The 14,567-nt window shown below is 38.6% G+C and overlaps 1 protein-coding gene and 1 long non-coding RNA gene across 2 annotated transcripts; one reads left to right on the forward strand and one right to left on the reverse strand.

Moving 5' to 3' along the window:
• Positions 1-2,307: 2,307 nt before the first annotated feature.
• LOC146706937 (uncharacterized) lies at positions 2,308-7,431 on the forward strand (the record flags this gene model as incomplete). Its single annotated transcript, XM_085458242.1, has 12 exons — positions 2,308-2,479; positions 3,342-3,367; positions 3,904-3,936; positions 4,033-4,122; positions 4,524-4,595; positions 4,704-4,792; positions 4,905-5,007; positions 5,266-5,368; positions 5,448-5,500; positions 5,613-5,691; positions 5,891-6,750; positions 6,859-7,431. Coding segments are annotated over 11 exons (1,356 nt in total), but the record flags the coding sequence as incomplete, so codon positions are not given.
• A 1,136-nt stretch (positions 7,432-8,567) lies between these two features.
• Positions 8,568-10,273, reverse strand: LOC146706938 (uncharacterized). Its single transcript, XR_014920726.1, has 2 exons — positions 10,213-10,273; positions 8,568-9,880 (listed from the first exon to the last, which is right to left on the reverse strand). It is a non-coding gene; the product is annotated as an uncharacterized LOC146706938 (long non-coding RNA).
• Positions 10,274-14,567: the final 4,294 nt, after the last annotated feature.

A 14,567-nucleotide genomic window follows, 5' to 3' on the forward strand; every position in this document is an offset into this window, starting at 1 on the left:
GGGAAAGATATTCACTAAGCACACTATCAGTTGTTAGCATCTTGATGGTCGCGATGAGAGAGCATCTTCACTAACTCATCCTGGATATTGGTTCTGACACTCACCAGCCCTCCCAGCCACCCTTCGTCTGTTTAGTGTACAGTCTCAGACTGCTGGATGTGGTGTGACGCCCTCCATGTATGGTAAGGAGCTTTCTTGTCTTGATGCCAGTGGCGTCTGTCTCCTCCTTTAACCAGCTTATTATCCCAGCAGGGTATCTGATGACAGGCAGGGGATAGGTGCTGAATTCCTAGATCCTGTTCTTCCCATTCAGCTGACTCCTCAGGACTTACTCTCTACAGGGATTTGATGGTTGCAGTTTTCCTAGTGGCCTCTTCATGGTTCTCATTTCAATCCTGTACTTAATGGTGACTTGTGCTGTTGGTTTGACGTTGGTTACTAGTGTTGTTTTCTATTTCCACTGCATTCCTGATTCAAGATTCAAGATCCTTTTATTTATCACGTACATAGTTATACAAGTATAACATGCAGTGAAATGTGACCTGATACGCTCCTCGACTGTGCAAAATAGAGAGAGAAAAAACCCCATTATACAGTAAGTAAGTAGATATATACAAAGAGGACATTATGTGCAATAAGTGAGTGGATTATATACACTAAGTTAAATAGAATAAAACAACCTGGAAATTCACAGTTCAAAAATCTGGGAATGTACATTGCGTGAGTGGGGTGTTAAAGTGACTTAAAGTGCCCCAATGAAGTCAGAAGGATCAGGCATGATTGGGAGTATGTGAGTCCTGACTCAGTTTGTTATGGTTGAGTGTGCGTGTGTGTGTGTGTGTGTGTGTGTGTGTGTGTGTGTGTGTGGGGGGGGGGGGGGTTCTGATGTAACACACGGCTGGCCTGAGGGTAGAAGCTCCTCTTGAGGGTCTCTGTTCTTGCCCGGATGGTGCAGAACCTTCTGCCTGATTGCAGAAGTTGGAACAGTTTATTGCTGGGGTGGAACAGGTTCTTCAGTATCTGAGTGGCTCTGGTCCAGTATCTTTTGGTGTAAATGTCCTGTAGGGAGGGAGGAGCAGTCCTGCAGCAGCGTTCTGCTGTATGGATCACTCTCTGAAGAGTTTTTTTGTACTTGACACAGCTGTTCCCATACCAGGACTTTCTGTGTGAGGATGCTCTCCACAGCAACTATATAGAAAGTCCTGAGGATCCCTGGAGAGGCCCTGAACTTCCTCAGTTGTCGTAAGTGGTGCAGGCTCTGAATAGCCTTTTTGAACTGGATCTGAATGTGAGCAGACCATGTCAGATCTGAGGAGATGTGGACACCAAGGTATTTGAAGGACTGCACCCTCTCCACTGGAGCTCTGCTGATGATAATGGGCTTGTAGTTCCTGTGCTGACTCCTTGTGAAGTCCACCACCAGCTCCTTGGTCTTGCCGACGTTCAGCTGGAGGTGGTTATCCTGGCACCACATTGCCAGATGAAGGCTCTTGGGGTCCTATTGGGTTTGTACAGTTCTAGGCATTCCAGGATCCATGTGTGAGGCACTGTGAGTCATAGGCTTTGTTGTAGTTAATCTAGGTAGTGCAGGTTGGTTAGTCTGGTCTTACAGTCTTGAGGGATGGATCAAGACTGGAGATAATAAAGAATAGTCGTGGTGGACAAGCAGAGGAAGATGTAGCTATACATCCTTCCTTCATCACAAGGAAGGAAAATGAGAAACTTGAGAAATACCAAGGGCTGAAAGCTTGAGAAGATGTGGAGGGTGAAGGCAACAGTGCTCCCCCACCCAGGTAATCGAAGCACTGCCCCAAGTGCTTCGATTACTTGGGTGAGTAGCTCCAGCTACTCCCAGGATTAACATCAAGATCGCTGTCCAGAAGAGCGCCGTCCTGCAGCAACAGTGCTAACCACTGTGCCACCATGCTGAGTTCAGTTCTCTTCAGTTTAATTGGATTTATATTGTAAGGTAAAGACTCTAGAATTCATCAAACGCTTGTGGGAAAAAGTTCTTTAATTGTAACTTTATGGAGTTTTCCTTGTGACTTTTTAAAATATGTGTGTTTCAAACATTTGTACCTCTTTTCTGTTCTGTGGCTTCTCCCACTCAGTAACCTGACCAAGAGGACTCAAGCTTGAAGGGTAAAGACTGTCCACAGTGGGGAAAACAAGTGTGTGACTGGGACTTCTTTCAGTTTTGTGTAGCTCATATTTTCTACAGCTGACCAGTTTCATGTAAGATTTACAGAAATTATAGGACGATCTGATTTCCTCGTGTCAGCATTGTTCCCACATCATCATAATTAATGTTGTTCCAGGTTCAACATTGCAAGTGACCAATCACCTTCTTGTGACGTCATTCCTTTGCGACTTCGAAATACCCGCCTTCGATTATTTCGAAATACAAGTGAAGAAGCGAAAAACCGCCGCCTGTCCGCCGAATTTGAAGTCAATTTAGGATACTTTCCTTTAATAAACGGTAAGCATTATACATATGTTCCTCACTTGGCTTGCTGTTTGTTTGCTAGCGATAGGCTACTTGACGACAGCATTAGCTAACCAGTGTTCTCTAGACCAGCGTTCCCCAACTTTTTGGGTGTTTCGTGGCCTGGGGGTTGGGTCAGGCAAAATTGCAGTAGCTTCCCTGATCATTTTACAAACATAAGTGAAGAGAATCTGGACTAAAAGGCCTAGACTTATGGTTGTGTGCTGAATCTATGAATCAAACTATCACCTGGAAACATAATTAACTGGTCCATAGCTGTGAAACTGGACATGAGTTCTTGATTCTATGGAGATTAACAGTAATCCAGAAATTTACAAATTTGTCCTGGTACATCGCGTAAATGTTGTCCCTGGGACATCGTGTAAATGTTGTCCCTGGGACATCGCGTAAATGTTGTCCCTGGGACATCGTGTAGATGTTGTCCCTGGGACATCGCGTAAATGTTGTCCCTGGGACATTGTGTAAATGTTGTCCCTGGGACATCATGCAGAATTTGCCCTGGGACATCGTGTAATTGTTGTCCCTGGGACATCATGTAAATGTTGTCCCTGGGACATCGTGTAAATGTTGTCCCTGGGACATCGTGTAAATGTTGTCCCTGGGACATCGTGTAGATGTTGTCCCTGGGACATCGTGTAATTGTTGTCCCAGGGACATCGTGTAAATGTTGTCCCAGGGACATCGTGTAGATGTTGTCCCTGGGACATCGTGTAGATGTTGTCCCTGGGACATCGTGTGATAGCTTGTAAATAATGGAATGAAAATTATTGATTGTTATTAACTTGTGAAAAAGAAGTGTAACAAATCCACATGTTATGTTCTTACACCCTTACAGAAACTGTGACTCCTTCACAATGTCAGGTAAATGTCAACTCATGTTGAACCAATCAAGCCTTTTATTATCACATGCAATGTTACACGTACAACTGCAATGAAAATTTCACCCCCTTCTGACCATACATATATTGCTTAAACATCACATTGGGAAGACAGGTCGGAAACAGTTAGGAAGGTCAGAAAACAATTTAATTAATAGATGAGGGGAGAGGAGGAGAAAAAAGAACTACAACCAGACAAAGCTCCTAGAAGACTGAAATGGATGATGGTTGCAGCATGCAAAAAGAAAATGATATCTGTTGACTACAGCATATGCTTTCTCACAGATTACCTTGTGGGAGTAGCTGGACCAAACTCTATTGGTATTTCAAGTTTGAAATCCCTGTTTGACCAGACTAACATTTCAGATGAGGTACCTCTTGACATAAAAATCCTTTTATGTTGTCATAAAACTAATGTTAAATTCTGCTTTAAATACACTTTATTGTAGAATTTACTTAATGAATCGTATTCCTTAGTTCTGTTTTTATTTATATGTATTTATTTATTTGTTTTATAAGGTAATAGATGGCCTAATCTATTTGCAGTGTGAGGTATGTTGAAAAGCTTGTTTGATCATAATGACATAGCATGTTTACGTTTTTTGTAATGTATTTGAAAACATAGGTGTATTTATGTTATTTTTATAGAATTTCCCTCACATTTATCCAATACCAAGCCAAATCACTGGAAAAATTTTGGATGGGTCCACAAGAGCACAAAGTGCATACTTTTTGAAGGTATGACTTGGACTGTGGTAACTATGTTCTTATCACAAAGGGTTTATAAGTTGCCACTATAAACAAACGGCATTTTCCAAAATTGAAGCCTTGTCAGAAGAACCTGAAAAATACCTTTCTGAAACCTTTTCTGTGTAAAGACTTGTTCAAAAGCAATGCACACAGATTAAAACATTTCTGTCTTGGCCAACTGATAAAGAACACCAAAAATTGAGTGGTGCGTGTTGAGTCTGTGGTCTTGATTTGTCTATAGAAATTAATTAATGTAAACCAAAAATGACACTTTCTATATGTTTGTGTATCTGCAGAATTAATTACAAGTCTCACCTGACAAGCTTTTGCAGTTTTGCAGTGTCATTCTTGACAGAAAAACATACTTGTCACATTATTTTTATTTCCAGAAAAACATCTTTCAGATGTATGAGAAATTGATTGGAGCCTGTCTGGAAAACGGCAGCCACTGGACCTTGTTTGTAAGTTGCACAGATTTTGCACTCTCTCTAGTGCATGATACTTTTCAGTGTCCCTCATTAGGAAAGCTCAAGGCCCAAGCCTACCATATCCATCTTTTTACAAAACAGTTTTGTGACATACCCAAGAGGACCATAGTCTATATGAATTCATTTGGCGAGTCGGAGGTCAGAAAAAGTGCGGTGTCGAAAAACTGGAGGTAATTAATTAACATATTTAACATAACATATTTAATTTAATTGAAATCATTACCGAACGTGGTTATTGATTTCTCTATATGCTTTTTATTTGTAATAACTGCGATCTCTCAGCTCATTTGCTTCAGCAAGAGGCTGCGCTGGAGAGTGGACCTTGTCACATGTGAGCCACCCACATCAACAGGATGGGAACTCATGTGGAGTGCATGTCATAATGGTACTGAAAACTATAGCTTTAACCTATATAAGTAATGTTTACATTTTTGCCTATTCAGTTTTTAAAGCCTTAGAGGCAGGATGGTAAAATCTCAATTTTTTTTGTAGATTGAACCATTTCAGCAGTAATGCTTTGCTTTGGTTGCTCTGTTTTTTTTTTCTCTCAGGGGGGTGGGGGGGTTAAAAACAAACAAACATTTCTTTGTTAATCTAATTCTTTTTGTTCTTTTTTTTTTTTTTCTTCTTCGTCAATTATTAGTTTGCCCAATCTCTCATTGACGGTAAAACACAAGTGGAGGAGTACAACACTGAAATCACAAAGCTCAGGTCCCGACTTTGCCACTACTTATTTTCCTCAATAGGTAAAGATAAAATTAGCTGCCTTCTTTTTCTCTAACATTGGAAAATGTAACTTGTACTTAAACAAATTATATTTTGCAGATCGAACTAGGAAGTGCAGTCAGTGCTGGTGTGTGATTGCAGCCAAAGACCGGGTACACTATGACATGTCCTTAGCCATATAGATTGTTTATTTAATGGACTTTGTTCATTTGTTTTTTGTTTGTTTATTTCTTCTTCTTTTTTTTTTTTTTTTTTAATTCACAGGTGCAGTGCCAGAAATGTGGTGCATACAAGCACATGCGTTGTTCAAAGTCTGTTTGTGGCATCTGTATCTTCTGTGAGAGTAAGTCACAATATAACTAAACAATGTCCAAAAATGTTTAAAGTGAAATTTTTACCCGGACTGTGTAATTAAAGTGGACGTTTCAAGATCCAGTTTTTACACAAAACTATTTTAGACATAACTGTGTCGTATTGTGGGGATTTCTCTTCACAATTAAATTGATATAGTGCTGTTTATATCATTCTTCTTTATGTAACAGCACAGTGCAGCACAGCAGAGGGAAAGGAGTTGTGCAGCATAGTGGGTGGCTATACAGGAGGAGCAATAGAAGTAGCCAGTGAAGAATGTCATCAGGGAAAGCATCAGGCAGCGAATGACAAAGGAAAAGTTCCTAAGGGAGAGAACATCTGCAGCAAATCGACAAGTAACAGTGAGATAGGAAGACTGACAGTCAGAGATGAAGGTACACAGACTGAAGACAAAGAAAAAGAAACAGAAGTATACGGCACAAGTCTGAGTACAGATAATGCTGCTGCTGATGATGTTGACAGGATCGATGCAGATACAGAATTCCAAACTGATTCAGAAGGAACTAGTACAGTTTACAGAATGCATGGTCGCTTATCTGTACCAAGCTCAAAAAAGAAAACCTACACAATAACAGAAGACGAGATCAAGCGCAGAATCAACGCAGAGAACATGTCACTTCATGTTTTCAGAGGTTTGATTGGGGTAGGTATACATTTCGTGATTTTGATGTCACCTGAAATAAATCCGGGTTACTCGTATCAATGAAGTGACAATGTGGCTGGAAATTGTGCATTTGCTGCAACATATACACAATTACACCATGTAAACAAAAGCATTTAACTTTGTGTGTGTGTCTCTCTCTGCTCTTTTGGTGTTTGCACTTTTTCTTTTTTAGGGCCGTAAAGCCAAACTGCCCGCAATGATTCTTGACAGGCCTAAGAAGGCCAAAACTAAAGTAACAGTGTTTAGTGTTCTGAGTGAAGAGGAGGCTGGGGAGCTAGCCCTCGGGTTTGCCGGAAGATTGGCCTGCGATGTCACAACAGACATGGTCTGTAAAGGCATCGACCATTCAAGTGCTGATATGACAAAGTAAGTTAGTAAAACAATATGAAAGTTGTATCTTTTTTGGTATTATTTGTCATTTCCCTGTATTTGGGTTATTGGTGTAACATTGTTAATCTTACTTTCTAATAACAGACAGACTCTTCTCAAAATCCAACACAACCTTAAACATGAGCTGACTGATTCCTCAACCTTCAGTTTGCTGACACACACCTTTGCCCCGCTGCACTGGATTCTGTCATTTCATTCCTGTGTGAAAAACTTGATCTTGTCTCTTAAATAATGAAACCTTTTGTGACTTTTGTTTGTTCTGTAAATCAGAATCTTGAAAATTGTTCATTGTTGTTCTAAGTTTGTGTTAACTATTTGGCAAAAATGATTGGTTCCTAATCCAAACAGCATAATGACTGTTCTAACACATATCTTAAAAATGCTACAAAGAAAATTATCACATATGTTTCAATATGAATGTAATTGTGTCACACTCGGTTTGTAGTAGCTTTCCTGTTTTATTTTGAGTTTTGGTATGTTTACACTGTTATTTTTATTTCCCGTGTGTTCGTCTTCCCTTATTAGTTTTACTGTATTTAATTAGTCTGATTTAATAACTTATAATTTTTTACTTTCCAGTGTGTATATATGCTCCTCGTTTGGATTATTGTTTGTTTGAGTTCTGCCTGTCTTTTCTATTAAAGATTTGGACTATTAGTGGACCTCGTAGGTTTTTATTCTGTTCAATTGGTAATTGACTGGGTTTAATTTAGTGGCCTGGAAAACAGGCCGGAGGGGTCTGGTCATTTTAACCCCCTAAGACCCGAAATCTTCCATGGCATGCATTTTTAATTTCTCTTTGATATTTGGGCCGATTGGAACCCGATGAATGTAAAAAGAAAGAATTACCAGGTTTTGTTTTTTTTTACCTAATTTTTGTTTCTGAGAAAAATGAGAGCCACATATGAGGACATTAATTTGAAATTTCGATAGAACAGTTGCCGTATAATGTCCTCATAACTGTATATCAGGCACTTGTTGATCAAGATTTAGTATTTTGGTCTAAATAACCCAAAATGTGATGTCCACATGTGTGGACGCCAGGCTGGAGTAAAGTGTTAGAGCTATTTATACCTATGTAAACTTTTATACACTGGTTTTTACCTGTCTTGTTTCAGAAAGGTTTAAAAGGGTAATGTCCACAGTTTATTTGTTTATTTATTTGTTTGAATTCAACATATTTTATTAAAGTAATTGAGCTTGAACACAGAAAAAACTGAATCAAATAATCATAAAATCAAATCACTTGCACTATACTGAAGTCTAATCTACTCTGAGCTAATGCCGGTTTCCAACACTAATGATCGGGTGAAGGAGAGAGATGAGGGTGTGCACGGCCACTGGTGCTCTTATCCCTGTTCTTTGTGATACAATCCAACAGGAAAGCAGTCAAACCCTTGGACATTAGCCAAGTTAACGTTCACAAATATATACACACAGAGGAACTCTGAGCCCCAATGTCAGCATTAGCACAAACATGCCACTTCATACCAAATCTCAGTGTGAGGTCAGGTGTTAGTCTCATTCCATTATTCTGGCTATATTTTTACTCATTACTATTAAACTTATACTTAAGACTAACTATTAACAAAATCACACCCCAATAACTCTGTTATTACACTTTGTATTTAATCATAAAAAGGCTGGATGTTGAAACCTTTTACTTCTATTTTGTATGAGCCAGGATTCTCAACAGCTGATACTCTATGTCCAAAAAGTGACAGGTATCGTTTTATGGAGCAAAAAACTTAAGAGCGCATATTTTATAAATAATACCAACAATTACAAATGCAGACCTTTAATAGTAATAAGTAATCCTTTATTTATAATGCATAGCAATATAAAAATAGTAACATATGAAAATATTACAATGGGCACAGATGAATTTGTATCAAAAACAGCAACCAAGCCAAAGTAATGAATAACACACATAAATAACAACTGCTTGAGAGACCAAACAATTTCTTTTCATCTGTTCCTTGGCAGAAAGTTAAGACAGCTATTCAGCTTTAGGTTTCAATAAACAGAAGTAATGGATGCAGTCCCTTTGAAATGTCACACAAAAGTCTACTTGTGCATATACTTAGCTTTAACTCTTCTCTTTTTTGTTTTGTATTCCAAAAGGTTTTCATTTTCTCCAGAGGATGTCTCTCTTTCAGTGGTTATCGACTGTTCACATTCATTTTCAGACTGTTGGAATGTCGATGCTGGCCAAACGTTTCTTGCTAGAATACAATGGCCTAATTTTGCGTGCATTATCTGTCATCTTTATTTCGTACTGGCATATACTTTTGCCTACTTGTTTTGTTTTTAAGACATTTGTATGCAGTTCATCTATCATTGCAGTAATACCCTCTGGAATGAATGCCCACTGTTTAACTGTGTCTAAAACAGCATTTAGTTTTCCAACTGCATCTTCTGTGCATTTTTTGTCTGTGCTTTCAACTACAGGAGTGTCATTCAAAGTTGATAGAGGACTTTTCAGAGAGTTTTTCATTTGTTTAAAATGGCTACAAGCCACCTTCAGGCAAGCACATGTGTTATAGTGAGAGAACGTACAACAAGTGCACTGAAGTGTTTCAGCCGATGCAAAAAAACACAGATTTCCCAAACAAACTTGGCATTTTTATCACTTTCAAGTCCTCACAGTGTACAAAGTAATGCCTTTCTTTCACTGCAATTCTTGCCAAGGTCTGTTTCCATGTTTGGATAGATGTCATTGTCAGCCTCTGCTAATTTTGCAAGTAACACTAGATGCTTGCAAAGAAGTCCTCGTAAGCCATATGTACAGTTGCAGTAGGACTCAACAGGGCAGACATCATACACCATGTCTTCTCTTGACTCAGATGGGACTTGATATGCATTAACTCCATGGCTGTTCTTGACTGTAATTTTAAGAGCCCAACCACTTTCCATCAGTCTTGAAGCAGAGTCTGAAACTTGAGACAAGGTGTCAGCAAACCTGTTTTTCATGCGGCCCACATCTTGCAGGGTTTTTATGACTGAGAAGTAGTCGTCGGCCTTCCCTAGGAGCACTTCAATCAGATCATCCAGACGCCTATTCTTGTAGCCAGATAAAAACTGGTATTTCAGGCGGTGGAAAAATCTGAAAAACAGTTATTTGAAATGATTAGTAACTGTAATTGAAGGAATTTAAAGTTTTAATCAAGACTGTATTATTTTTTAAAAAATTGGAATACCTATTGCACACGTCTTTTATAAAGGAATGCTCTGTGCCGGTTTAGCTGATTTAGGCAAATCCACCTACTCTGTTTTTTGTTGTGATAACATAAAAAACGCTGCTAGAATTTAAAGGATTTGCCTAAAACCTGTTCTGGCAATGACATGAAGAACCTACTCAGTTTAGCCTCTTGGACTAAAGCATAATATCTTTTTTTCAGCAATACAATTGAATGAGGTCAAAATAATAAATCATACCTTTCAATCACATTGTTTGTTTCAGAACGAGCGTGACTGAAGCGACGGCCGTAGTCACGCCTTCCCAGTGCTTCTGAAAATACTGGCACACCAAAGGGTATTGCTTAAATGTCTGGCAGAACTCTGCTGATGTGGCTTTAAAGTTGTCCTCCTAAGAGAATTGGATGCAACAGAATATATTTCAATCCATTTAACAGACCTATTGAAATCTTTAATATTATGTATTGAAGCCCTTTTCCTTTTATTGAATAACATTAAGAATTTTAAGTTATTAATAATATGTCGTGTTTTTGTATTAAGAAGCAATTATTTCTTCCCTTACAATGGCTAAGAAGGAACACTAAACCTATAAGCATATTTGGTTTCAGCATCTGTCTGTGAAAGAATCCCACTCACAAGTTCTACTGCACAGTGGGTGACACAATGATGGTCTGCACAGCTTAAGTACTTGTTTTGATAAGCAAGATAAGAAGCCAGTTTTAGAAATTGTTTCAAAAATCTATTTTGTATCTCTCTGTAACTTTTTTTAGCAACTGAAAGTTATTATGCTCTTAGTGTAATCAAGAAATCAAAATGTGAAATAGACAAATTACACTTACAGATGTGCAAGCTTTCAGCTTACAAAAGAAAGAAATGATTTCATTTCTCTTTTGGGTGTTAGAAAGCCCATGGACCCCGGACTCTGATTTTGAAAGCCATCGATTAACAGCCTGTGAATGTAAGAGAAAAAAAGTTAATCTGGAGAGAGAGACAGAGGAGCAGCTGTACAAAAAGCATAAAAGAAAGCTGACGTCCAAAAATAACTTTGTCACTCACTGGACAAGAGGACCTGTGCATTACAGAAATCAACCAGGCAAACATATTTTTAAATGTCAAAAAGAGCTTTGGGAAGCAGCCACCAGAAGATGAGTGCACTGTGGTCTTAAATGGATGGACATAGTCACTCAACATTTTATCCCTTTATATTCATTAACCTGAGTAGGTGAATATCACAATGAGGCAAATCATAACAACAGGACCCTGTTGTAAAAATGTGTTTCAGGTGCATCTTAGACAACGTGAAAAGAAAACAATGTGGTTTACCTGCAAGACATGGTACCAGCATAGAATGATAGCTGACTCTGGAAAAACCTTCTGCAAAGCATTTATTTCCGCAAAGTCTTTGTCAACCATAAATGCTCTACAGAAAAAAAGAAAACACTAAATGAGATTAAACAGTATGAAAATGTTTTTGCTATCTCAAAGCACCACTTCAATGCCAAATTAAACATTTCAACTCACAAGTAGATATATAAAATACTGCATACAGCCTATAGGAATAACTTTAACAACTGGAAAGGAAAGTTTTTTGCAGCCCATGCTGCAGCTATAGCATTAGATTCTGGCATGTTATAACTTTTTTGAAAAGGAATTATTTCAAAATTAATAGCTGTCAATGTATTATTTACCTCGGGGAAGTTGGGAAATGCTCACAAACTATTCCAAGAACAGTTTCCAGGGTTTTCTGACTTTCGTTGCTGACAATAGCATAGGCCACAGGGACTCCATGCCCATGATCATCTCTTACAACAAGTGTGAATAAGGGAAATGAATACTGGTTAACGCAGTGCGTGGTGTCAACAAATACTAACTGTTTTGCATAGTTCTCCATGTTTGATTTCATTACAGGTGTCTGCAAAACAATCATTAGTTCTTGGTCAGATGTGTATGGTTGATAGAAGAGAACATGTTCTTGATGTTTTCCATTAAGTAAGGTATGTACACATTGACTGTCTCCACAGTTAAAGTGCTTCTTCCTCATCATGCAGGTTCTAACACTGTCAATGTCACGTGGTGTGACAAAATGCTCTCTGTTGTGAAGATCTCTGTGTCCATGTTCTTTGGCCCATTTATGACATTCAGTTAGTATGATGGCTGGCTTAGTTCCAAGGGAAAGCAGTTCCTCAATCTTCCTCCTCAAATCACTGGAAATATTGTTGAAATGTGCGTCTTTTGGGTCCGAAGGATCATGCCCATCATGCTTATCATATGTACGCTGCACGATGACTGTGTGGTCTTTCCAACATTTGAGTACTTTAAATGAAACATAGGCCTTACAGCCCACTGCTCTGTAGCTGTTTCGACTTTTTTCCCCAGCTCTGATGCAGTTGAATTTGTAATAGTCTCTTTTCCTGTCTTTACCTGAGGCAACATTTAAACATTTATAATGTCCATGAAGGGTTAATGAGTTCAATTTTTCTAACACAACACTGAATGGGTCCTCCTGGCATTGTGACATATGCACACAAAGTTGTGTGTCTTTTCCAGTTCTTTTTTTTCCGTCATTCAGAACACTTCTTCTAATTATGTCGTCCATTTCTGGTGGAAAAATAACGAAGGTTTAATTAGTCAATATTCATTAATTCATTTTAACTTGTTTTGGGGTTTTTTGCAATACAATGTAAATATTAAATATAATATAAAAAAAATATATATATATAAAATAATATAAAACAAACAGGGGCTAAAAGAAGCTAAACTTTCATATGGTATGTCTCTGGCAACTTCTACATGATGTCCCAGGGACAACATCTACACGATGTCCCAGGGCAACTTCTACATGATGTCCCAGGGACAACATTTACGCGATGTCCCAGGGACAACATCTACGCGATGTCCCTGGGACAAATTTGTAAATTTCTGGATTACTGTTAATCTCCATAGAATCAAGAACTCATGTCCAGTTTCACAGCTATGGACCAGTTAATTATGTTTCCAGGTGATAGTTTGATTCATAGATTCAGCACACAACCATAAGTCTAGGCCTTTTAGTCCAGATTCTCTTCACTTATGTTTGTAAAATGATCAGGGAAGCTACTGCAATTTTGCCTGACCCAACCCCCGGGCCACGAAACACCCAAAAAGTTGGGGAACGCTGGTCTAGAGAACACTGGTTAGCTAATGCTGTTGTCAAGTAGCCTATCGCTAGCAAACAAACAGCAAGCCAAGTGAGGAACATATGTATAATGCTTACCGTTTATTAAAGGAAAGTATCCTAAATTGACTTCAAATTCGGCGGACAGGCGGCGGTTTTTCGCTTCTTCACTTGTATTTCGAAATACTCGAAGGCGGGTATTTCGAAGTCGCAAAGGAATGACGTCACAAGAAGGTGATTGGTCACTTGCAATGTTGAACCTGGAACAACATTAATTATGATGATGTGGGAACAATGCTGACACGAGGAAATCAGATCGTCCGAAATTATAGGTGATCATTTATTTATTTATTTTTAACCCGTTGTATCCAGTAGTTTTAGCAAGCAGACTCATGGTCTGAATGCTTTGTTCTACCAAACACATTTGCTTTGCCAAGAGGAGTGCTATAGACTCTCTATAGGTCCCTCTTTTTTCTTTATACATCTATTTTATATAATTATTTAAATTATTTTCTGTGTAGTTATATAAAGCCAGAGCTGACAGGTGGTAAAAGAGAGAAGAAGGAGGAGGAAAAGAAAAGGGACAGAAAGTGAGATACAAAAAAGGTGGGGAAGTGAAAAAAATAACAAAGCACACATGAGCACACTAGGTCTTCAACTGCTGCATCTTTAATGAAACACACTAAAAAAATAAATAGCACCTCAAAGACAAAAAATAACTAACCAGAAAACAAAACAAAACAAAAAACAGAAGTACCCCAGAGACCCAGAGGCCACGGGCAGCTGACCCCACCAGATGCCGGCCATCATAGGACGAGCTGAGGTATTTAAATCTAACGTAAATATGTTTAACATGTTTTGATGGATTTATTTACTTTGTCCTCGTCTTTTGGCTGCTCACTTTAGGTCACTAGAGTGGCTTATCTGCCTCCATCTCACCCTATCCCTAGGATCCTTCTCTGTCACACCAACCTTCTCCATGTCCTTCTTCACGCCATTCACGAATTTCCTCTGTGGTCTTCCTCGTTTCCTTTTGTCTGGCAGCTCCATATTTACCGTAACAACTGTCCTTTCTCTGCTTATTTCCAAACTATCTCAACCTTGCCTCTCTAGCTTTTTCTAAAATTTATGATATTCTTGTTTAACACATGTTGGACTATGATCTCATAGACCTTCACAAGTGCTTGAGGCCAGATTTATTCCTTGCCTTCCATTTTATGCCCGGACATGTCAGGGCAGCTGTCCACTTGCACACAGATGGTACAAACTAAAGATCCTAATGATCTAAATACATTATTTTGAACACTTTTACTAGAAGATGTTTTATTGAGATATCAAGATGAATGATGAAAGTAAAAAAAAAAAAAAATAGAAGTAAGAATGAGGGCTGTTGAGTGTCCTTGTTTAGAATTATTGTGCATTTTAGATTATAGTATCAGTG

The sequence above is a fragment of the Copadichromis virginalis genome, linkage group LG6 (genome assembly GCF_057382275.1).
Source record: "Copadichromis virginalis isolate Kocher_CV1m ecotype Utaka linkage group LG6, C_Virginalis_male_GT1.1, whole genome shotgun sequence".
Lineage (NCBI taxonomy): Eukaryota > Metazoa > Chordata > Actinopteri > Cichliformes > Cichlidae > Copadichromis > Copadichromis virginalis.